The sequence below is a fragment of the Marmota flaviventris genome, chromosome 4, assembly GCF_047511675.1.
Source record: "Marmota flaviventris isolate mMarFla1 chromosome 4, mMarFla1.hap1, whole genome shotgun sequence".
In the NCBI taxonomy this organism is placed as follows: domain Eukaryota; kingdom Metazoa; phylum Chordata; class Mammalia; order Rodentia; family Sciuridae; genus Marmota; species Marmota flaviventris.
In genome coordinates this window covers 51,891,730-51,914,835 of record NC_092501.1, presented here as the reverse complement: position 1 = coordinate 51,914,835, position 23,106 = coordinate 51,891,730, and the positions used below count along the sequence as shown (strand labels likewise).

At 57.4% G+C, this 23,106-nt stretch overlaps 1 protein-coding gene across 1 annotated transcript; it reads right to left on the bottom strand.

Annotated features, from left to right (window-relative positions):
- Positions 1-326: 326 nt before the first annotated feature.
- Vsir (V-set immunoregulatory receptor) lies at positions 327-22,259 on the bottom strand. Its single transcript, XM_027931223.3, has 7 exons — positions 22,045-22,259; positions 11,985-12,413; positions 11,326-11,382; positions 5,888-5,995; positions 2,586-2,613; positions 1,453-1,646; positions 327-1,278 (listed from the first exon to the last, which is right to left on the bottom strand). The coding sequence occupies exons 1-7, from the start codon at positions 22,124-22,126 to the stop codon at positions 1,241-1,243; spliced, it is 936 nt and encodes a 311-aa protein (XP_027787024.1). The 5' UTR covers positions 22,127-22,259; the 3' UTR covers positions 327-1,240.
- Between the last annotated feature and the right edge of the window lie 847 nt (positions 22,260-23,106).

Genomic DNA, 23,106 nt, shown 5'->3' with positions numbered 1-23,106 from the left:
AGTTTGAAAAATCTATTAAAAAAAAAATAGCTGAGGATTTGGCTCAGTGGTAAAAGTGCCCCTGGATTCAATCCCTGGTACCACACCCGCTCCTGCAAAATAATAAAAAATAAAATAACCAGATCATGTCAGGGCACGGAAGATGGAGGCTGAGCAGAGAGGAAACAAGCTCTTCTTTGTACTGCCCCCACCCTCCCATTCAGTGGGGCACCCATCATGACTGTATGGAAGAGAAGACCAAATGCCAGGGGACGGGGCCTCCCTAGGCCTCAGGCACGCCAGAAGCAGAGGGGGTTAAACCCCGCGTCCCTAGTCCATTCACAGGGTTTGCACCTATTGCCCAGGTCATTTTAATAGCACCCCCTTTTCACAATCAAAAGTGTCGCAGTATGGGCAAAACTTTGTGTGGCCACCCTCGCTACTGGCCATGCTGAGCAGTGGGAGCAAGGGACAGAGAGGGTAGCTGGGGTCCCACTCACCTTCCCAACAGGCCCCACCCACCCACCCTCCCTCGCCATCATCCGCGGTGAGTGGCGCAACCTCCGGCCCAGCCTCAATTGCTCAAGACACCAGTGGTTCACAGGGACCACTCTGCCCCAGTATGCACTTCCCATCTGGGGGCCACTGAGGACCAAATGCTGGCAGTGGGAGCCCCGGATGCACTTAACCTGTTGACAGATCCTCAGTGACACTGCTGCCAGGAGGCATCGGGGGGAGTTCCGATGACAGGGAGGAGGCAGCTCAGCCCCAGAGCCCCACGGGTGCAGAGTAAGGTCCACAGAGGGGCAGCCTCAGGTGACACAGGGACCCAGGCCAACCACGTCAGGCAGGAGTCTCTCTATCTCTTGTCCTGCATCTCATGCCTGGGACAGTGCCAATGAGGGCCCAGGCCAGTGCCCACCTCGTCCCCTCCATGCCACCAGGTCCCAAGACTCTTGTCCCCAGGCAAGAGGCTGCTGCAGCACTGGAAATTCTGGGGCTTCTTAGGATGGAGCTCATTTGGCACCTGGTGAATGCAGGTCTCTGGGAGATTCCGCACCCCAACCTCCTTGGGACAGGAGTGGGTAGTCCAGCACCTTCTCCCCTGCCCAACACAGCGTCCAGACTGGCCGAGGGTCCGGGCATTGCAAGTGAAGCAGAGTCTGGGCCCAGAGCAGGAGGAAAGGGGCTGAGGACACTCCCAGGGCCAGCCCCGGCTCAGATGCACCTGCCCCAGCCCCAGCCTCTGCTGCCCACTGGTCTAGATGGCCTCGAAGTTTGGAGAGTCAGGAACCGGGTCTGCGAAGGACAACAGAGGCAAAATGAAGCGCGGCGGGGTAGGGGTGGGGGACTGCTTGGTCCCTCAGCCCCGGCCCAACCATGAGCCGTGAGGACTCCCCAGGGAGGGTGCCCGTAGGCCTTGGGTCCTGACCTTTACAGGTCAAGGTGCCGTGAAGGTCAGAAAGCACTTACCCAGGGATGGAAAGAAGACGTCCCCAGGGCCAGGCGGAGACAGGGGAGTGCTGGGCTCGGAGAGTAGGTGCCGTCCTGACTCGGAAGGCTGACGCTGGGCCACATAGGACAAGGGGGGCCGCGCCTTGGCCTCAGGCACCCCCTGGACAGGTGGAGAGGCCTCAAAGCCAGGGTTTTCGATTCCTTGGGTGTTGCTGCCAGCGAAGCAGAATGGAAGGTCACCTGCTGCCCAGAGCGCGGCCTCTGCCCTCCCTGCTGTCCCCTCTTCTCACCTCCTTTCCCCTCTCCCAGGCCTCGGCAGCCTCTCCCAGCAAGCAGAGGAGCCAGGCCTCTCCCCCTGCCTGAGCTGCGGGCCTCAGGGCCGCTACCAGCACTGACCACAGTCCCTCCTGTGGTCAGACCCTCAGGACACAGGCAGGCAGCTTCAAACCCCTGCCTCAGGACTGAGGGGACACGTTTCTCTTTGGTCTGAATGGCTAATGGCGTTAGGACTGAAGGTACCCAAAGCTCATTTGAGCTGAGAGGAAGGTTCTCTTGTCTTCTGAGATGAGAAGGGCCCTCAACCTCTGAGCTCCTGGCAGGGTCACCAACAGGACCCGTATTGACCTGTCTGGGAAATCGTCCCTTTCCAACACTCAGGAGCTCTGGGTGTGGGGCTGGGGGCCAGGCTCCTGAGCGTGGCTCCTGCTGGAGCCCAGCTTCCAGGCCCAGCCTCCTGCCCAGAGCGCAGCACCCCCACCCACCCCCGAGCTGCTGACCCCCAGGCCCTTCAGTGTCTGCTCTCCTGTCTGATGGCCACAGCTTGCTGTGGGAGGCCCAGGTGGCAGGAGCCACTGCCCAGGTGTGGGGCTAGACCTGGGCCCACTGGCCTCCTCTGCATGTTCGGTGTGTGCCCCGGGGTCAGCTGCTCCCTCCCCTCCCAGGCTGGCCACCAGGGCCCAGAGGTGGGTGTGCAGAACCAGAGCTCAGCCCATGGGGTGAGGGTAGGTGAGGGGTGAGTGACAGGGTGGGTGACGGGGAGGACACCCAGCCAGCACAGATGTATCAGCTTCTCCGACCGCTGCGCCAACACAGAGCCCGCCCTCCCACAGCTGGCCCGGGGGTCTTCCCTGGAAAGCATCCAGGGGCCTTACCTGTCCATCCGCACCAACTCCTGGGCACCTAGGGACAGACAGAGAAGCCGGTCACAGGAAGGAAGGCAGCCCTGGTGGCAGTTGCCCCTCGGGAACTCCAGGAGTGTCCCGGGCAGGGCCCTGCTTGGCCCAGGTTCCACTTCTGTTTGGCAGGACGCCCATGTGCCTGTCCAGCAGGTGGACGCCCGTGAGTGGCCCATTTTGACTATAAGTGAAAGTCTGCGATTTCCAAATGTGGGGGATGACATTCGCCACCAGGAAAGCAAAGGGACCAGCACCGTCTCTTGTGGCTTGGCCTACAGTGCGGGACCCTCAGGGTCTGCGTGTCCACCAAAGGCCTGGCTCCTGGGTTTGCTAACTGTGGTTTCCTGTTTGGACATTTGTCCCCTCCTGGTCTTTAGCCATGACCTTCTGGGTGGAGTACTCAAGGTCAGTTCCTAATTAGAGGGTTCCTGGTTCTCTCTGCCTCGTCCCCCGGTTACCTAAGAGAGGTGACATCTATTAGAGGAAGCTTCGGGGGTCTGAGCACCCCACGTCCCAGCCACACTGAACTGCTGTGACCTTGCCTCACACTTGGGGTTCCCCAACCCCCAAAGTGGCCACCAACTAGATGCAGGAGGCTTAACTTCCCCCTTTCTTAGGCTCCCCAGCACGGACTCCTCCGGTCCTTGTCATTCTAAGGAAACAGAGGGTGGGGGAGGGGCGCCCCTGCAGCACAAACTCAGGGAAGTCACACAAAGTTCCTGAAATCTGTCAGCACCATGCCCTGTTTACGGGGTGACTCCAAGTGTCGGGCTGGCTCCCTGTGGGTGCCCAACGTGGATCCCCTCGTCCTCCACCCTCTGGGGTAAGGATGCTAGTCCCACTTTAGAGCTGGGGAAACTGAGTCACGGTCCCAGGAAGCCGCACCCAGAACACTGTCCTCCTCACTGCCCCTGGCCCTTCTCTCTGTCCTCCCCTGAAGGTGGCTCATTCCAGAGCACCCCCTCCCGGCCAGGATCCTGAAAGCTTCCTGCTGGAGCACACCGCCACACCTCGTGTCCCCCCGCAGCTACATCAAGGGACGCTGACTCTCCATTTGGCATCAGGTCTCTAGCATCGTCCCACTCTGTCCTCTCTTGTCTCTGTCACTGAGTCTGAAATCATGTGTCAGTTCTTTATTCTCTTTTTATTTTCTTTTGGGAGGGAGAGGGGACTGGCCTCAAAAGTATTTTTATTAGAAGATGAATTTTTTCCTACCTTTCTGTGGGGTAAAGGGCTAGAGAGTAACTGTCACAGAGCAGGGTTCGTTCAGAGTTTCGGGGGATGTGCATGCCCTGGGGGGCAGCATGCCCCTCGCCAGTCACTGTGCCCACACACCCCCTTTCAGCCCAGTGCACCTGTGCCTTCCTGGGACAGACTGGACCCTCCTAGAAAGTCCCAAGGGCTAGACCTGGAGTGAAGGTTCAAGGTGTGCAGCAGGAGGTACTGGTGACTGGCCCCAGTCCCCTCCCGGCCATGTCCCCAGGAACCCCCCACCTGACACCTCAATGGCATTTGGGCCTGGGGCTGTCCATTCTCTGATTTTCCTTCCCCAAGGAACCCTGCAGAGAAGGCTGGGGACGACAGAGAGGAGCATGTACCCTCCCCCACGCCCCCCCACCCCACCCCCCACCCCACCCCAGCGCCAGACAGCATCCTCCGCCCAGAATGCGTTTGTAACCCTGTTCCCGTGTGCGCTGACCACACCGAGGCAGGCCACACTGCGGTCTGAGGGAAGGAACAGGGGCTGTCTGGGAGCCGGGCCAAGCTGGGCGGGCTCCCCCTCACCCCGCCCCGCCCAGGGGAGGGCAGTTCAAGCGGCTCTGCAGCCACCCCCCCACCCCTGGACTCCTTCCTGCCCCAGCCCCAACGTCTGTGCCACCCAAGGCCAGCCCCGTCTCCCTGTCAGGAAGCTGTGCAGGCTCTAGGGGAACAGGGCAGTCCTGAGAGTAAAGGCGAGGGCAAGGAGGTCACAGTCCCCAGGTGATCCACAGCGGGGCTCCAGGCAGGAGCCCCAGCAAGGACAGGGAGCCGATGCAGCCAAAGGTGTGACCTGGGGACAGCAGTGCTCCCTCAGTCAGGTACCTCTGCAGCCAGGCAGAGGGGAGGTGGCTGGGAGGGATTGCAAGGGCAGAGTTCCCTGCCCTCCTGCTCTGGGAGGACTGAGGCTGGCCGAGGCTCCCACAGGGTCAGGGAGGGAAGAGGCACTGTTACCCAGAATGAGAATACGAAAGGTGTTCAAGGCTGTGAACTTGAAGCCTGGCTTCCCCGCTTATTTGCTGTGTGGTTCTTTAGGCAAAACACAACCTCTCTGAGCCTCAATTTGCTCAACTAAAAATGGATGAGCAAAAATAATGGTGGCACCAAGTTCTAGAAGTTGTTCTGTGGACTAAGTGAGACAATGTATGTAACAGGCCTGGCACGGAGCCGGGCACAGCAGCCCCATCAGCGGGTTGTTGGCTCTGATGAGCATTTGGATCATATGGTTAAATTACATCCCCTGGAAAGAGCAAGGGTGCCCAGTTCCAAGGCTCAGTCCCAGCTCTGCCCCTCATTGTGACGTAGCATTTGGTTAGTTCTTCTTCTCCTCCTCCTCCTCCTTCTTCTTTTAGGGATTGAACTCAGGGGCACTCAACCACTGAGCCACATCCCCAGCCCTATTTTGTACTTTATTTAGAGACAGGGTCTCACTGAGTTGCTTAGCACCTCACCATTGCTGAGGCTGGCTTTGAACTTGGGATCTTCCTGCCTCAGCCTCCTGAGCTGCTGGGATTACAGGTGTGCGCCACAGCACCCGGCTTTGGTTCGTTCTTTAATTCATTGATCTTAGACTTCTCCACAAAAGGAAGGGCTTCACTGAGTTCATCTCTAAGTCCCCTTCCACTTCTAATACTCCAAAACTCATTTTTGTTCCCGAAATTGCTACTACTTTTAAAATAAACCCACCCTTACATTAAAATAGGTCCCCAAAGGATCTCTGGGTGGCGCCATTGTTAGAAATCAATACGAGCTCTTCCTGTTACCCCCGAGACTGGTCATTCCTTCATTCAGAACACAGTTTTTGGTGAGCACCAAGCCGGCACTGCCTGGGGGCCAAGTACCTGGCAGGCACTCGGGCCCCAGAAAACATGTGCCTGGGTGTCCTCCTCGCTCAGCCGCGGAGCCCAGCCAAGGAAGGGAAAGGAACATGCCTGCCCGCACCTTGGAAACCCCCAGGACCTGGGCCCAGTGGCCACTCCCCGCCCCTCCCCGCCCCGCCCCGCCCCACGGGCAGTACTCACGGCGGTGGGAGGCTGCCTGCCTCTGCTTGTAGACCATGAGCAGGATGAGCGGGAGGCACAGGATGCCCACGACGCAGGCACCCGTGGCCAGGGCTGCCGCCGTGATGTCTGCAAGGGCAGAGAGACAGCCAGGGTGAGGCCCATCCCACCTCCCTCCCAAAGGAGAGGAAAGGCTGGGCAGCCAGGGGACCCAGCAACTCTGTGACCTGCAGAGGCACAGATGGCTGGGAACCGCCTTCCAAAGACACCTCCCTCCTTCCCCAAGGCGGGCCCAGGCTCAGAGAAAGACAGGCCTGAGGCTCACAGCTGAGGCAGCTCCAGGAGAGAGAACAGACTCCTCCTCCTGCCCACAAGGGAGAGCTGGACCACCCTGGGCCACAGGTGGTGCCCAAAAGGGAAGCAGGGCCGGGTGCGGCAGCACAGGCCTGTAATCCCGGGGGCTCGGGAGGCTGAGGCAAGAGGATCGCGAGTTCAAAGCCAGCCTCCGCGACTTGGCGAGGCCCTAAGCAACTTAGTGAGGTCCTGTCTCTAAGAAAAATATAATAAAGGGCTGGGGATGTGGCTCAGTGGTTAAGCAACTGGGTTCAATTCTGAATACCAAAAAGTAAAAAGGGAAGCAGGCCTTTCACAGACCCCGTGCCACAGAGTTCAAGGTCAAAAGAAGCCCAAGTAACAAAAAAAAGTTTCAGAAGTAAAGGTGTTGGTCTCACAGGATTGAGAATGTAATTCAGTTGCATGGCATTGAATTGTCCCCTTAAAGATGGTCAAAGTGGCACACTTTTTGTCCTAGATGTCTAACCATGATAACAATAAAAAGCCCTAAGCCACCCCTTGAGGGACCCCAAAGCTCTGGGTCAGGGATCCCTGGAAGCCCCACCTCGTAACCTCAGGCACATAAGTCATGGGAGGGGAGCCAACTTGGAAGAAGAACTAGAGAATTGTTAATCCTTCTCTGACATTTTTAAACATTGAGCTTTTAAAATTAAAAAAAAAACATGCAAATTTAAAAAATACTCAGAAGTGTCTTCCTCCCTCTGGAGCTCCACGGTCCCTTGTCTGCCCCTCTAGATGGGTTCCCCGCACAGCCAGCAGACAGGGGATCGTAGGACCGTTGCTCTCCCGCTCATCATAGCTGGAGCATCTGAGTACAGAGACCCCCTCACCTGCCCAGGGCTCTATCACACACAGCTCCCCCAAAACTTATAGAAACATGTCCTCCTGGTGGGCATGGCGGTCGCCTGTTCGTTCTGCAGAAGGACTCTGTGAGCTTGCATCCCTGGTCCCCTGGGAAAGGGCATCTGAACACATCAATTCCTAGCCAAGTCCCAAGCCAGACTATGGTGTGTGAGTTTTCTTTTAGGCGATGGCTAAATCGCCCTCTAGAAGGTTCTGCCGCTTCCCGGTCCCAGCAGCGAGGGGAGGTGTGATTTATTTCAGTCCAGCTGCTGACTTCAGGGGTTCTGCTGGGAATAGGGGAGCCTCAGAACCGCAACTAGCAGAAGGGCACTTCCTTCCTATTTGAGCCTTTTCCTTGACCGTGATCTAAATGTTGCTCTGGGGGTTCAGTTGGGAATACAGGCCATTTTTTTTTTTTTATCTCTTTGTGTGGCCAAACAACCCAGCGGTGTAAACAAGCTTGCAGGGGGTTGTTCGCAGGGCGGAAGAGAACAAAATGTTTTCAAGTGCTTTAGAAGTGCTCTTCTGTACAGGAACAGGGGCTGGGCTCCTGACAAAGCAAGTTCCGCTCCACACTCGAGCAGGCTCCCTGCAAATTTTAGCAAGGCTGCATTCTAACGTGGAATATTGAAAGTAAAAGCATTCTCTATAGAGTGATCTCAGGCCATTCCATGTTTCTAAACCCCATCCAAGGACCTTCCTGTGGGCAATATCTGAGAAGCTGGTTGCAAAGCACTCTCTTCCGGTCATCAAAGCAGGGTTCCTCCGATGTTAGTAAGCAACACTTAGTGTGCTCCAACAGGTGCTCAGGGACTCTGTCCACCTGGGAGGCTTGGCAGGATCCCTCTGCCTGACTCTCTTCTCTGAGTGGAGGTCCCCCTCTGGGGCCTCTCTAGGAGATGAGCATTGAAAACCTGAGATTTCCTTACAACCTGTGCTGAGAGTTGAGGCTGGAAAAGAGGGGACAGGTCTGTGACTTTGGGGACGGGTCTGTGGGCATCTCTGCAGAGCCCAGCCTGGCCACAGTCCCCCATCCCTCTCCCCATGCACCACCAGTGCTGGTACCAGCATTCACTAGGGGTACTTGGTCACCATCCAGGGTCAGGTTCACCCTGGAGAGGTGATAAGGCTCTGGCAGAGGTGGTCGCCACCCCTTTGCTAGGGCGTATGCCAGGCCCTCGTGCAGCAGGGTGGGGCAGGAGGGCCCGTCGGGCGGGGGTCTGCCGGATTCCTGGTGGTGTGTGTGGAGGAAGGAGTGGGCTGCTGCGGGTTGGACTGCCTGGTCCCCAGGGAGGAGGCTGGAGGAGGGCAGCCGCAGCCCACCTGCCGTGTTGGAGAGGTGGAGAGGCACAGAGATGCACCCGGAGCCCCCTTCCCTGGGCCCCACCTTCCCCGGTCCCTGCTCCCTGTCTCCTGTGACTTCCTCCCCACTCAGGTGACTTGGACTTTCACTTATCTCAGGGTCTAGCTACTCCCACGGCCCAGGAATAACACTTAGAGCCCTGGGCCCAAGCTAGAGAAAGGGAACTCAAAGAACTTGTTGGCTGGAAGATTGGCTGGCCGACCAGGGGCGGCTGTCTTAGAGGAGGCCCTGCGACCTGGCCAAAGAGAAGCGACAGTGGAGAGCAGTACCCAGTGTCCAGCCCTGGGCAGTGACGGGTTACCAGGCAAATGGCTCTAGGCCCCTCAGGAAGCAGGACTGTGCTCTCTGCCTGCTGCCACCTACTTGCCACCCTGCCTTGGCTCAGGGGGTTGGATGAGTTGACTTAGAAATCAGGCATCTAGAAGTAAGAGCAGCCACACCTACATTACCCCACATGCAATACCTCACTGTGTCTCACAGAAACCCTGGAAGGTAAGCACTATTCAAATCATCTCCATTTGGCAGACAATAAATAAATAAATAATAAGGCCCAGAGAGGTTGAGCAACTGGGCTGATTTCAGGATCCACGCTCTTAACCACCTCACCGCCGGCCTTTCCCTAGAATGGACCCGGGGAACAGCCCTGGCACACACAGTTTTGTTAGTTGCCAACATTTTAAAATTGAGAGAGTCCATACAAAACCTGGTGTCCGGCTTTGCCGAACACTCAGCTGCTCTGACTTTGCTGGGCTCCCGTCCCGACACACACAGTGGGAACGACCCCATAGCTGGTGGCAGGTGCTCTCCCCAGTCCCCACCCCTCCCTGCTGTCTTCCTCACCAGCTCCTTGGCCCTGGGGGCACAAGAGCTTTCCATCCCTGATGCAGCTCCTGAGATGACCCTGACTACCTTGTTGTTAAGGAAGAGGACCCGGCTGCCCGATGGCCCGGGTGAAAACAGTTCCCAGAGAAGGACAGGGCTGTTCAGTGCCCACACCTGACCCCAAGGCACGGCCAGAGGCTTCTCATCTGGAGCCCGCTCAGTGTCGGTGCCCACTGTCTAGACTGCTAGAACCAAGAGTTTGGGAGGGGGAGCCCCAGGAGTCCTCAGAGCCGTCTCCTGCCCCCACAGCTGTGACAGACGCAAGCATGTCCCTTGGACCCTCAAGGAGCCAATTCCCTGGACAGCAGCTCTGGGAAGCAGGGCCTCAGGGAGGCTTCACTGTCTGAAGAGTTAGGGACGGAAACGCCAACACCCGGGGACAGAGGTGCCCAGCGGTGAATGCCTGACCGGCTCCTGGCCGTCAAGTCCAAGTTCTGCCGGGCTTCCCGGGCCTTCCCAGACACCTTCCTCTGCCTGCACTCCTCCAGGTCAGAAGAGAGGACTCCAGCCTCCACCCCCCCACTAGCCTCACCCCCTCGGCATTCCCTCTGGGCTCCGGGTCAGGGAGCAGGAGCAGGGCCCCTCCCCTGCCTGAGCCTCAGTTTCCCCAGCTGTGGCCTGGGGGCAGCAGTGGGCCTGCACGGCTCCACCAGAGTTTGTGGAGGAAGAAGTGGGACTGGGGTGTTTACTCACAGTGAAGGAGCTGTGGGGAAGTGAATGTCACTCATGCCCCACAGGGCTGGCCACCCTGTCCCATCACAGGCACAGCTGTATGCACACAGTCGTGAGCTGCTGCACGGGAAAGTGGCCACTCAGAGGGGAAGTGAGGACAGCCATGGTGGTTTGGTGCTGAGGTGACACTCGAGCTCTGCAGTGTGCCAGGAGAGGGGCTGGACCCTCCTGAGGTCCATGGAGGTCTAACTCAGACTCAAGTGCATGTTCTAATTTTGTTTCTGGTTGGTGTGTGTTTGTTGGCTTAAAAAAAAAAAAATGGGTAGTTTTAAGCCGGGCACGGTGGTGCACACCTGTGATCCCAGCAGCTGGGGAGGCTGAGACAGGAGGACCGTGAGTTTAAGGCCAGCCTCAGTAACTTAGCAAGACCCTAAGCAACTTAGTGAGGCCCCCTCTTGAAATTAAAAAAAAAATAAAAAGGGCTGAGGATGTGGCTCAGTGGTTAGTTCCTGAGTTCCATCCCTCGTACTGAAAAAAAAAAAAACAGAAAAGAAAGAACAGAAAAAAAAATGGGTAACTTGAGTCAAAAGCCACCACCGCCTTTGAGTTGGGGTTTGCCTGGGGGCTGTAGCTCAGCTGTGCCCCTTCTGACTCAGCCCTCCTGCTTGTCCTCCTGGAGATCAAGGACACAGTTTTCCCTTCTGCATCTCCGGGGCCTAGACAGAGGCTGGTCCCCACAGGATTCCTGATGAGTGCTGGGTGGCCAGAGGGTCTGGAAGCCAAGGCCCCCTCCTCTTAGAAGAGCAGGACATCCCTAAGACTTGTCCCCTTACCTGCTGTCTCCAAGCTGCTGGGCTTTCTCACCTGACCTCTGGGTGCTCAGCCACTGGTGACAGCAGTGTCCCCTACCCTGAGGGCAACTGTCTAGGCAAACACTGCAGCTGACAGTCACTCACTGCCCTGCACGTCCAGTCTCCTCCCGCAAGGTAGGAAGAAGGGGACGTGCTCAGAGCTAAGCAAGCTGTAGCCAAATCCCTGCTGTGCTGCCTGAGCTGTGTGTTTGGGGGGGTTGAGGCACCTCTCTGGGCCTCTGTTTCCCTGTATGTGGAGTGAAAATGGTGAGGCCTGATTCACAGAGGAAGCGGTTCCTGCAGGGAGCAGCTGGAAGGGGAACGGGGACCGGCTCCTGGGGCTATAGCCAAGGAGGAAGCAAAAGCTCTGGGAGCCGCAGGGAGGATGACGGGATCCAAGTGCATGTGGAAGTGAGGCCAGGGTTGAGAGCCCAGCCTGGGCTGAGGACGCAGGAGGACAGAGGACACAGGAGGGACACCAGGGTGGTCCTTACTTTCGCTCTCCTGCGGGGAGAATGGATGCAGGACGCATTTGGATGGCGTGTCTTTGCCTGTGGGAGGAAAGAGAAGGGCCATCAGCTGAGTGTCACACCCAAAAGGCCGAGCAGGCTTGTCTAAGCCAGTGTCCCCTCAGCATATGTCACGGGTACATGTGCTGCAAGCTAGCGCCCTCTCGGCAGTGCTGGCCCCGTCGGAGCACACACCCTGACACACCCTGGCACACCCTGGCATGTTCTCACCCTGCATATTCTCATGCCACCCCCAGGGACAAGTGGGGACCTGCTGGCACCCACACTTATCCACCTCCCAGCCCTTTCCTTCTCAGCTGGACAGACACGTGCGTGCACACACACAGCTGCTCAGCCAGCCACCAACTCACACCCAGGGCACCTGTCAGTCATGCTGTTGCCCACACCCTCTGTGGCCACGGTGCAGAGTCACCCTGCCAGCCCAGGTCCGTCCACGAGAAGCCACAGACGCCCTCCCTCTCCCCCTCTGCATCACACCCGCTAACCCACGTCCACACCCCCCACGCTCAGCCACTCCTTCCCACACTCACTGCAGTGCCAGCGTCACCAGTACAGTCTCGTGTACGGTCCGGGGTGGTGCGCAGCAGCCCACGCCCCCAGGCTATGCGCACAGCTGCCCTCACCTCTCTGCACCTGCAGCTCCATGGCCCCGTAGACCCTGTGCTCCGAGTGGTGGGACCTGATTTCCACCACCAGGCAACAGTAGAGGCCACTGTCCTCCAGGGTCAGGTTGCGCATGGTGATGGAGAAGTTGCCGTGGTGGTCGAAGGCCGACTCCACCCCGTGGCTCCGGGCCAGTTCCTGGCTGGTGTTGGCGGTGTGGCGGTCCCCATGGTGCAGGTGAAGGTTCTGGAACGTGAGGTTGCGGATGGGTCGGCGCTCGGAGCAGACTTGCACCTCGCCCCGCGAGCTGCGGTACCAGGTCTTGTAGAAGGTCACGTCGTGCCCTTTGGACACAAGGCCCACGAGTCTGCAGGTCAGGGTGACATTCTGCCCTTCTGGACACATGTACAGGGAATATGGTGTGGCCACCTTGAAGGCTGCCACCAGACCTGGTCAGAGAAAGGACACCCGTCACCTGCCTGAGAGAGTGTCAGTCCCCCCAGCCTCCCCTTGGTCATTAGTACCGAGCGCGTCCCCGCCTGGTGGAAGGAGCCACATGAGCCCAGCCCGCTGGTGTAGCCCTGGGAATGGGACCAAGAAAGGAGAGACTCTGAGGCAGGCAGAGACCGGGCAGCTGGATGTGACCCTCTCCTGGTGGCTTTGCCCAGGGCGGCCCCTGCACTGCCAATCTTTATGCTCAGCACTGCTTCAGGCCACCCTGCTGGGGGCCATCTGCCCCTCTGCCCCTTCCCACCTCCTCCCCAGTGGGCACTTATTATATGCAAGGCCAGTGTCAGGCGCTGTGCCTCACCTGGACACCAAGCATGAGGCCTTTGGGAGCCAGTGGTCTCCCCAGCAGACAAGCCTGCGTCCCTGGCACGGGAACCCCACAGACAAGGTGAGCCAGTGCCAGGATTCGAGGCTCTTGCAGGAGAGAGAAAACAGCCTTCTGGGGGTGGTCAGGGCACTTCTGGGAGGAGGGAGGGTCTCTGGATTTGATGATGGACAGGCAGGATTTAGCAAGTAGAGAGAGACCCTGACGGGGAAGCCGGAAAACCCAAGGCGACGGAGGGATGGGGTGGGGAGCTCCTCCATGTCTCTGCCTCCCTCTGGCCCTGAGAACCACGTTCTAATTCTTCTTTTCTTTTTTTTCAATACACAGTCCTGGTCCTTTTTACCCTACCCCACTTTCCCCCCAAGCACTGACTTTTGAAAACAAAACTGGGGAAGAGTCTTGTCCTCTGTGTGGCTGAATGAGTCTCGGTTTCCTCATCTGTACAGTGAGAAAACGCTAGCTCAGCCCAGGGCTGCAGGAGGGCTGCTCGGGAAGGTGAGGGCCCCTGAGGAGATCTGTGCCCTCTGCAGACACAGGGAGGGTCGCTGTGTCAGGTTAGCACGGGGGCTGTGTTGTTTAATTGACATCTCAGGGCTGTTGTAGGCCAGCAGGCAGGAAAGCAGGGTTTGGAAATAGGTTCAAACAAATATGTCCTTTCACTGCCCCCGCCAGGGGCACTGCCTAGACTCAAGGAAATGCCACCTCCTTCTCCAGGTGCCCCTTCCCTGCCCCTAGAGTCCAGCACCTCGGCCGAAGGCTGGGTCCCCACCCCAGAAAAGCTGAAGCCTTGCCCAGTCAAGAGGGAGGCAGCCTTCTGGGGCTTTGGGAGTGGGGCCAGCCTGTCTCGGAGTCCAGTAGCCATGGCCCCGAGCCTGACTCTTTACTGCAAAGCAGAAATGGAAAAGTCTCCCTGGTGGACTGGAGTCAAGGATTAGTAACAAGTGTTCTGAAAGTGGCTCCATAGTAGTTGGTGCTTGATACAGGGGAGCTAGATAGTTCTCTGATTCAACTCAAGAAACGTTTCCAAGGAGTGGGGGTGGGGTGGGGAATGGAATAGAGAATCCAGCTTTAAACTCTTTCCCGCTACAGTGTGAATGACTGATAAAGGCTTGAGATCCCATCCTGGAGTGCTTGTGTATCTAAAGGATGATATCATCCATTGCCCGCACAGTGGCACACACCTATAATCCCAGTGGCTCAGGAAGCTGAGGACAGAAGATCTCGAGTTCAAAGCCAGCCTCAGCATCTTAGCAAGGCCCTGAGCAACTCAGTGAGACCCTGTCTCTAAATAAAATACAAAAAAGGGCTGGGGGTGTGGCTCAGTGGTTAAGCACCTCTGGGTTCAAATCCCCGGTACCAAAAATGAATGAATGGATGGGTGGATGGGTGCATGGATGGATAGATAGATAGATAGAAAGAGGAGAGTATCAGGAAATAGCAAGGCCTTGGTCCCAAAGCACACATCTGCAGAAGTAGGGTGTTAGGCTTAGAAGGTAAAAACAGATACACCAGGGCCTTCCGCATGCTCTGCCTATATGTGAGAGCCAGACTTTTGGAAGTCACTGCAGGGTGAACAAAGACTTCAGAAATTCTGGCAGGATACTTCTCTCATTTACAGACAGTAACACAGAGATCCAGGAAGGAAACTGGTTTGATTGAAGTTTCAGAAGATATGAACTCAGAGCCTGGAACATGGGGGGCTTCAGGTTAAGCGGGATCTAGTTACAACTGTAAGAAGAATAGCCTGTGTTGTGCTGGAGGCCCAGGGCTCTGGGGCAGAGCTAACAATCCTGTGGGGTAGGCGTCGGGTTTGCTCCCTTTTCACCGATGAGGATACTGGCGCACATCGTAACTCACTGAGGATCATGCAGGAAGTGCTAAAACCAGACTCAGACACTTAGACACCATACCGCTGGAAAAATCGCCCAAACTGGAAGCCCACAAGCCACATCCAGTCTTCAAACATCTCATTAGACCCTCCAAGTATCTTAGATTATGTGTTTTGAGATTGCTAACATTTAAAATTCAGGGATTTGATATGGACATTCTGATTCGTAACGTACTCCTGTGAAAACCAGGCCACCGAGTCAGCTCCCCGGGAGGCAACGGTCCGTGGGAGCTCAGCAGCAGCCTCCCCTTTCCACGGAGCCCCTGGCTCCGGCTTGCCACAGTCCTCACCGCTCCCTAATGCCTCCACCTGCTTCACTCTCCCATCATACTTCCTTGGCTCTGTGGACATTTGATCTGTGACACAGGATTACAGCTCCCTCCAGGAGCCAGCCAGGGTGGAGGCTAGACGGCCCAAGCCCATCCATGTGACCCTCAGGCTCAGACAGGAGTGGAGAGCAGAGCAAGGAAGCCCAAAGCTGAGCCGGGGCCAGAGGTATGGAATGGTGGGCAGAGCTCAGCCTGTCAGGGAAAATGCAAGGCTGTCCACACCCACCTGCCACCCGCCCTGTGCACACCCGCGGGGCTCTCCAGGGGCCTGCAGGGCGGAGAGACACCCAGGTCACCCACACTGGCATCCTGAGGAGACGAAGGGAAAGCGCGCCTTCCCGTGCTCAGGGACAGAGGTGTTAACCAGAGGCTGAGCTCCACCTGTGGCCAGGCCCAGCCAGAAAGCAGCCAACACAGGGCTGAATTCCCCGAGAAGCTGTCTCTCTGCCTGGGGCTCCTTTTAGGACCTTGCTAAATATTTGTGGAATGAAAGAAAGATGTTTTCTGTTCAGGTCGGAGGCAGTGAGTAAAGGGTTCAACCAGGGGTCAGCTCTTTCCAAATAGCTAAAAGATGAGTGTCAGCTCCACCCACTGAAGGGTGGGGGGGGGCTCTTCCTGTTTGAAGAGCTGGGGTGTCTAAGGCGTGGATCTCAGTTCAGCCACAGAGGGCTGTGTGGCCTTGGGCCAGTGGCTTGACTTCTCTGAGTCTGTTTCTGCATCTTTAAAGTAGGGATGATAATACCCACATTAGGGGGTATTGTGAGAATTGAATGAGCACGACAAGAGCCTAACATGTCCTAAATGGTCACAAGACAGCTTGATCTGTCCCTCCTGCCCACAGGGTCTCGAGGTAGAGGTGACCTTGGAATGTGCAGAGTCTCTAAAGAGGATATAAAGAGAGGGAAGCCCAGAGAAGGTGCACAAGGCCACACACCAAGGGCACAGTTAAGTGGGCACTGGGACCCAGGGACCTTGCTAAGTTCCGGAACTTTCCTGGCTCACGGCTGTCTTCCTGCAGGTGCTCCTGGGAGCCAGGGCCTGGTGAGATGACTGACTGAAGGCTCCCCCTGGCACTCGCTCAGGCCCAGGCACGAGTTACCTTCCTGTCCCACAGGCTCTGGGCCCCCTTGGAGCCTGGGGCCTTCCTCCCCACCCACTTTCCCCGGTCTCTGACAATGACCCAGGTGTCCAAAAGGATCTGCTTCTGACAATGAGCAACATCCTCCTGCCAAGTAATTATGATTCCAGCGTCGGGACACAGCCCCGCAACAGGAGGGGGGCGCAGGCGCAGGGCGCTGGACCCCGTGCTATGTGCTGTTGTCCCCAGTGCTGTGCCCTGGAGTGTCCTCCCAAGGACAGGCCCCTCTGGGCCGGTCCCAGCTGGAGCCTCAGACGTGGCAAAGGGATGTTTCTGGCCTCCTCCAGACGCCCCAGGACAAAGCCCTCCTGGGCCACCCCCATCTGGACCTCGGCTTGAAACTGGCCCCGCCCACCCGCCCGCCCCAATCCCAGGGCAGCTTCTCCTTTTTTTTCTAAAAAGGGGAAGAGGTCCTTTTGGGACCTATGTGTGGGGGGGAATGTGTGGGGGGGGTGGGATTGAGCAATGCTCCTTCTCCTGAAGTCCCTCTTGTCCCCCTGTGGGTTTCCAAGGAAAGTGCCTCCCGGGAGGCCAAGTCCTTCCTCACTGTCCTGGTGCAACCCTGGCGTCAGGAACACCACTGCTTGGGCCCTGAGGGCTCTCAACTGGTGCCTTGTCCCCTTGCCTGTTCACTTGGCCACCGGCCACCTTTGGAGGTGGTCCCGGCTTGGTCAGGCCGAGAGGCCCCACCCACAAGCTGAACTCCGCCCACTGCCGAGGCCCCACCCACACGGCTGAACTCCGCCCACTGCCGGGGCTGTAGAGTAAACAGCTATTAATCGCCTGCTGTTGCTGGCGCCGCACTAGATGAGAAAGTTCTGGTCCCTGGCTGCACAGAGGCCCCGCTGGCGTTAGCTCCTGGCCAGGCCCCACCCCCCAGAATGGCCACGGGGGCTGTAGGAAAAGGCCTTCATCCCGAGGCAGAGCTCTGAGGGAAACAGAGGCAGAGGCCAATCAGGATGAGCCTGCCGGTCTAGAAAAGGAAGTGCCCCAGGGCGAAGGCCGAGGCCCTGAAGCCAGCAAGTCTGCCCAGGGGGCTCTCTGGCCAGCGAGGACAAAGGGCATCTCAGATGTGTTTATTGATACCTGCCCCAGCAGGAAGTGTCCATTCACATCAGACTAAGGAGGCCGGGAAGGGGAAGCCAGGCTCTATGGGAGGAAGCCACACTTCCAGCCCCTCGGGAACCCGTCCGAGCATCCGGGGCTGAGGCTCCTGGTCAGTGGGCCTCCCCAGGGAGAGCCTGGGCGGGGGGCCAGAGGCCTGGCTGGGATGGATGAGCCGTCCCAGACTCCAGGGGCTTCCCACAGGGGGTCTGCGTGAGCAGGACCTCAGCTCTGGCCTCCCCTTAGGAGCCACGCTGTGAAAAGTCCCCATTCAAGTCCCCTAGACCTCCACCGTCCACCAGGGCAGGAGGCCCAGTGGTGGTAGCAGTAGCAGCCCCTTTGTGCTGGGTGTCGCTCTAAGAACTTTGAGGTGGACTCGCTTATCCAATGTCCCCACCTGAGGGGCAGGTGCTGGAAGCATCTCCATTTCGCAGCTGTGGAAGCTGAAGCACAGAGTCTCACAGCTGGTCAACTGTGGCAGGAATTTGAAACCAGGCCTCCAGAGGCCTGCAGCCCTCTGATTACTCTAGAGACCAGGGGTAGCCAGGGACTGACTGAAGGCCCCGCCTTCTGCCCCCAGATGGACAGATGGTCTGGCCAATGAGGGCTCAGCGTGCCTGGCAGCATCTATAACTTAAGGTAGTTTTACTTTTGGTTTTACAATATTGAATAACATTGAATCATACAGAGAGAAAGTTATTCCCTTTTCAATTCTCTCCCAGCCCTTATTACATCAAAGAGAAAGTACCAGTTTAATGCCACTGTGTCTTTTCAAAACATCTCTTGCTGTAAAAGCTAATCTCCTTTCTTCTGCCTCCTCTTCCCTCCTCCTCCTCCTTATTATCATCATCATCAATATCATCATCATCATCATTATTATTAAAGAGATAGCGGCAGGTTTCAAATTCAGAGCCTTCCCCTGACTAAAGTTTCCAGCTAGAATTTAATACCTTTATTTGGTTTTCCTATTATGTGTTTCTATGATTTTGTTCTATTTATGGCAGATGATACGGGCTTTCCACTTATGTCAATGATAAAAAGTTTCCTTTAAAATCTACCTGCTCAGACAAAACAATGAGTAGATTAAAAGGGGGCGGGGAGCAGACAAGACAGTAGGCAAGCAACCGAAATCACAAAGGGCATGAGAAAACGGGCTCAGGAAACACCGGCATGGAATTACCCTTCACTGAGACCAAGCCACCCAACCTGCCCACTGCACAGCCCAAGGGGAAGTGTGTGTTTGGGATCCCGCGATGAGTGATTAACAGCAGGACTTAATCTCAGGTCCCCATGGGAGAGCAGAGCCTAGGTAAAAAGGCTAAAGGAGCTGAGCTTGCTTGGTCAGTAGCAGAAAAACTTCATTTCCTGAATTGCTGATGGCCAATATGGTGGCCATTGTCTTTCTCTCTGGGGATGGTCAGACTGAGCACAGGGACTAATGAGGAGATGAGATACAAGCAACATCCCACAGAGATAAGCAAACTCTAGACCAGGCTCATCTCGAAGTTGCCCTGTCCTCATCTCTGGAGGACTTTAAAAGGAGAACCTAGAGGCACCTCCATGGACATTGCAGAATCCAGGGCCCTCTGGATGTCTGTGGGTGGCTGTCAGCCTGGGCACCCTTCAGACTCCAGGATTCTGGAGAGTCCAGTCCTGGGAAAACCAGCCAATGCCTTCCCATGCGCTGGGTGCTCTGCACGGCCCCACAGGTGGCAAGGAGCTGATAGACCGCCAATGGCAGGTGGTCCCCAGAAACCGAGGAGTAATGTGTCACATGGGATTCACAAGGATTGGCCTCCATGTGAGGTCATCTGCTCATCGGCTCTTTAAGCGCTGCATCTGAGGGAGGGGCTGTCACACCTCCATGTTAGAGTCGGGGTGACTTGGAAGGGGATGTTGGGGATCTTGCCTGATGTGACAGAGTGGCAAATGGCTTGGGATTTGAGCCTCAATCTGACTCCCAAAGCTAAAGTGCTTAAGCGAGGGCTGTCTGGAAACTGTGGCATGCAGGACCCAGGACCCACAGAGCCCCTCGCCTCCCCATTCCCACTAGGCATACCATCAGGAAGGCCACTGCCATGCCAGAACTAAGGCGATCCATGGGGCATCGGAAAGCACAGAGACGAGGCTGATTCAGCCTCCTCTAGATCAACCATTGGCCTAAACCTGCCCTCGGGCTCAGCACATGGGACTCGGTCAGAATCAGCAGGCCACATGGACCCCGGAGGACCCTCTCACCCTTTCTCCTGCTCAGGCCTGAGATCTCACACACGGCAGGGAGGCAGGTGGCCTCTTTTTATGTCTAAGCAATGCACCACCTCCTGGGCCTCCCTCTCCCAGGAAGGTCACAGAACCTCTGCCCTGCTTGGGACAAACAGGAGAAATTAGCCCAGCTCAACTAGAGGCTCCCTGGTATTTTCTGGCTCCTGGGTATATCCCCTGGCATAGGCTAGATGCCCTCTCATGCCCACAGACTGGCATTCAGGCTGTTCTCTCTACTCTGGGGCCTCTGGGCAGTGGGCCATGGATTTCCTAAGAGTTGACCACTGCTGTGTCAGCCTTGCCACATGGGGTTACTCAATGAGCAGCCATGTTTACCATGAAGGGGAAGATGGTCACCCCTCCCTAGCCCTGATGCACCCCTGCCAGCTTGACTGTGTTGGTCCCAGAGTTTGGAACTGAGCCAGCCTGTGAGAGTGGAACAAGGACAGCTCCTTCCACAAGTCCTGGGAATGCCCTTGAGGAAGAAGAGGTGCTGGCACCCCTAGGGTCCTGGCTCCCAAGGTGTCCCCTCCATCCCTTCCACCCTGCATCAGGCCCATGAAAGGAGCATCTTCCATGGTTCTTGGGCTCTGAGCCCCTTACTTATCCAGAACTGGAGCACAGGCCTGCCCCAGCTACTCCATCTCCCCTGCCCAGGCAGAATGGCTTTACCCTTGAACGATCCTGCCCAGGGCAACCCAGCACCTCGGCAGGATGGTGAGCATTCTCAACACCCAGACCCTTCTGGAGACCAGGATGCCCCCAAGTCCCCTGTGTGACCTTCCCCCACTATACAGGCTACTAGGTAGGAGGAGAAATATCCATTAGCAAATGTGCCTATGTCACAGGTGAGACTCAGGCCAGAGCCATGAAAGGAGACTCTCCTGACGCCATTCAGTGGAGCCCTAGCTGTGTTCCTGACTGGTCCCAGGGAGAGACAGCCCTCAGGTGCACCAAGTAGTTTGAGTCGCCAAGACCTCTGGGAGTGAAGGCTCCAAGCTATGGAGGCAAAATAGGGTGAGGGGTTCTGAGGTCCCCTCGGGGCCTCCCATTACTGGATGTGCTGCTAAGCTGAGTGGCTAAGCCTGGTTCTCTAGGACTCAGTTTCCCAGATTGGGGCTGGGAGCAACCCAGCCACGTGAGGGGAGGGAAGGGGCAAGAAAACAGGAAGGGCTTCATGCGGCCACTGGGGGGAGGGCAGAGCTGGTGGTCCATGGTGGGTAGGGTGCTGGTCTTCCTGCCTGCCACCACCATCCCCTGCTCCTTCTGGAAGCCATATCCTACCATGAGCAAAGGTCTCGTGCCAGAATGTACCACTCCCTGCAGCTCCACTCCCCCACCCTTTGGATGTCATCTTGAAGAATATCCAGGCTGGAGCTTAGGCCACTCTGGGGTTGGGCTCCTGCTTCCTTATCAGCGGCCTAGGCCAGGCTTCCAGTGCTAGATAACAAGCCACCTACAAACACCCTAACTTGTTTCTGGGGTGTCTTCCAGGTTCTCTGTCTCCTCCTCTCCCTCTTATCCCATCTTCCCCCTTCCTTCTCTTCTTCTGACCTGCCCATTTGGTCCCTCTGCCAAGCCCTCCACCTCCGTCCTGCCTCCCTGTGACTCCCTCCATGACTCACACTTTCCCCCTGCCCTCCCCATCACATTTGGATCCCCAGGCTGCCTGCCAGCCCCCTCCTCCCTTGAGTTTAGTCTCTTCAACTCTGTTCAGACAAGAAGCAAGGACCAGGCTGTGGGTCCCAGGGCCCTGGCCCTACCCCTAGGAGTCCCTGTGTCCTGGCCAGGACAACATCCAGAGTCCTGACAGGATGGAGTGTGGAAGTGTGGGACTTCTATATCTGAGTTTAGGATACTGAGGCCACAGAGATGCGATAAATCACCCAAGGACCCAGAAGGGGTTCTTGCTGAGTTCAGGGAGCATCCCACATCCTCCCTAGTAGCCACAGTGATCTGTGAGCAGCAGCCTTGCCAGATGTCAGGAATCTGCTGACACTCTGGCCTTCAGACCCTCAGAATAGGGACCAGGTGGGTAGAGCTGTCGTGGAGTGGACAGTGCCCACCATGACCAGTGTCCACCCAGGCTCAGCCAGGAGTGTTACCAGGGCACTGGCTGAGAGTTCTGGAGCTCAGAGGCCAGAAGGGCAGGGAGATGCTAGAGCTGTCAAAAGCCAGTCGCCTTCACTAACACAAACTGGGGCTGCCTCCACCTTGTCCCACCCATGTCTTGCAGAAGCTCCTTGTGCCCTGTGCCCTCTGGGTGGAGAAGAGTGGGACAGGCAATCCTCAGGGGACAGTCTTGCCAGCTGCCTGGGCAGCTGTCAGTGTGCACAAGTGCCCAACACCAGCTGGAGCACTTGGCACCCTGCCCAGTGATCCCAGCCGCCTCAGTGCAGTGGGGTGGAGGTCACAGCAGGTTGAGAGGACTCTCGGGATTCTCCTATCTTGCCCGTGTCCCTCCGGTGACCTGCGGTCCTCTCTCAGGGCTCTTCCCCAGCGCCTAGCTGCCTGCGAACCTTACCTCGGGACGCAGCCAGGAAGAGAGCAAGGAGCAGGGGCCCCCAGCGCCAGCCGCCGGCCTCAGGCACCGGGGGGACGCCCATGTCACCGTGGGGCAGAGCGGCGTGTGGCACAGCGGGGCGGAGCGGGCGGTGGGCGCTCAGGATCACCGCCGGAGCGCGCTGCTGTCGGGGCAGCCTCCCGAGTGAGTGCGGAGCCGGCGAGCAGCGGGCGGCCGAGCCAGGCGGCTCCGGGCCCCACAGCGCCCCCGAGGACCGCGGGCGGCACTGCATCCAGAGGGCCCCGCGGGAGGAGCCTGCGCTGCCCCACGTCCCAGCCAACCCAGCACTTGTCGTCTGGTGTAACGTCCTTTGCACTGCTCCAGTGCTTTTAAGAGATTATTACTTTGCACAGCCAAGAAGGAGCCCTCGCCTAACCTGGCAGGATGGCATGATCACATAGTTTGTATCTGCCCTCACCCTCCTGCCTCTGACAGTCTGGGGGCAGGACTTGTATGTACCCTGCACCCTCCAGCCCCCCGGGGCTCAGCTCCAGGGGTGGGATGGTGGTGTGGATGACAGATGAAAACTGACATAGGTAACACGCTGAGCAGTTGGAAGTGGGCTTGACTTAGCTTCAGTGGATGCCTGACATCCTCTGCCCCTGGACGTGGGTGCACCAGGCAGGTCTGAGAGCCACAGCAGGCTCTGCCAGTTCTGACTGCAGGTCACACGCGGGATGTGTACTGTCTGCCGCTGTTTCCAGCAGACTCTCATCCAACTCCCTCCCAGGCCTGGTGCCCCCCCGCACACACACCCAGTTCTGCAGCAGCTGGCACTCCTGACCCCGCCCCCCCCACATCCACCTCTTCTGGCACTCTCGATCCAGCCCTGACCACCACTGCAGATGTCTCTCCTCTCATGCAAATTTTTCTTATCCCTCAGGGCTCAGTCAGGTCCTCCCTTCACAGCAGGCCTGGCCCTACCTTGAGGGCCCTCCAGGCTTTGGCATCCACACCCACTTTGCCCACCCCCCAGGCCTGAAGTGCCAACCCCGTGGCTTTGCTCCTGGACTCTTCCACTCT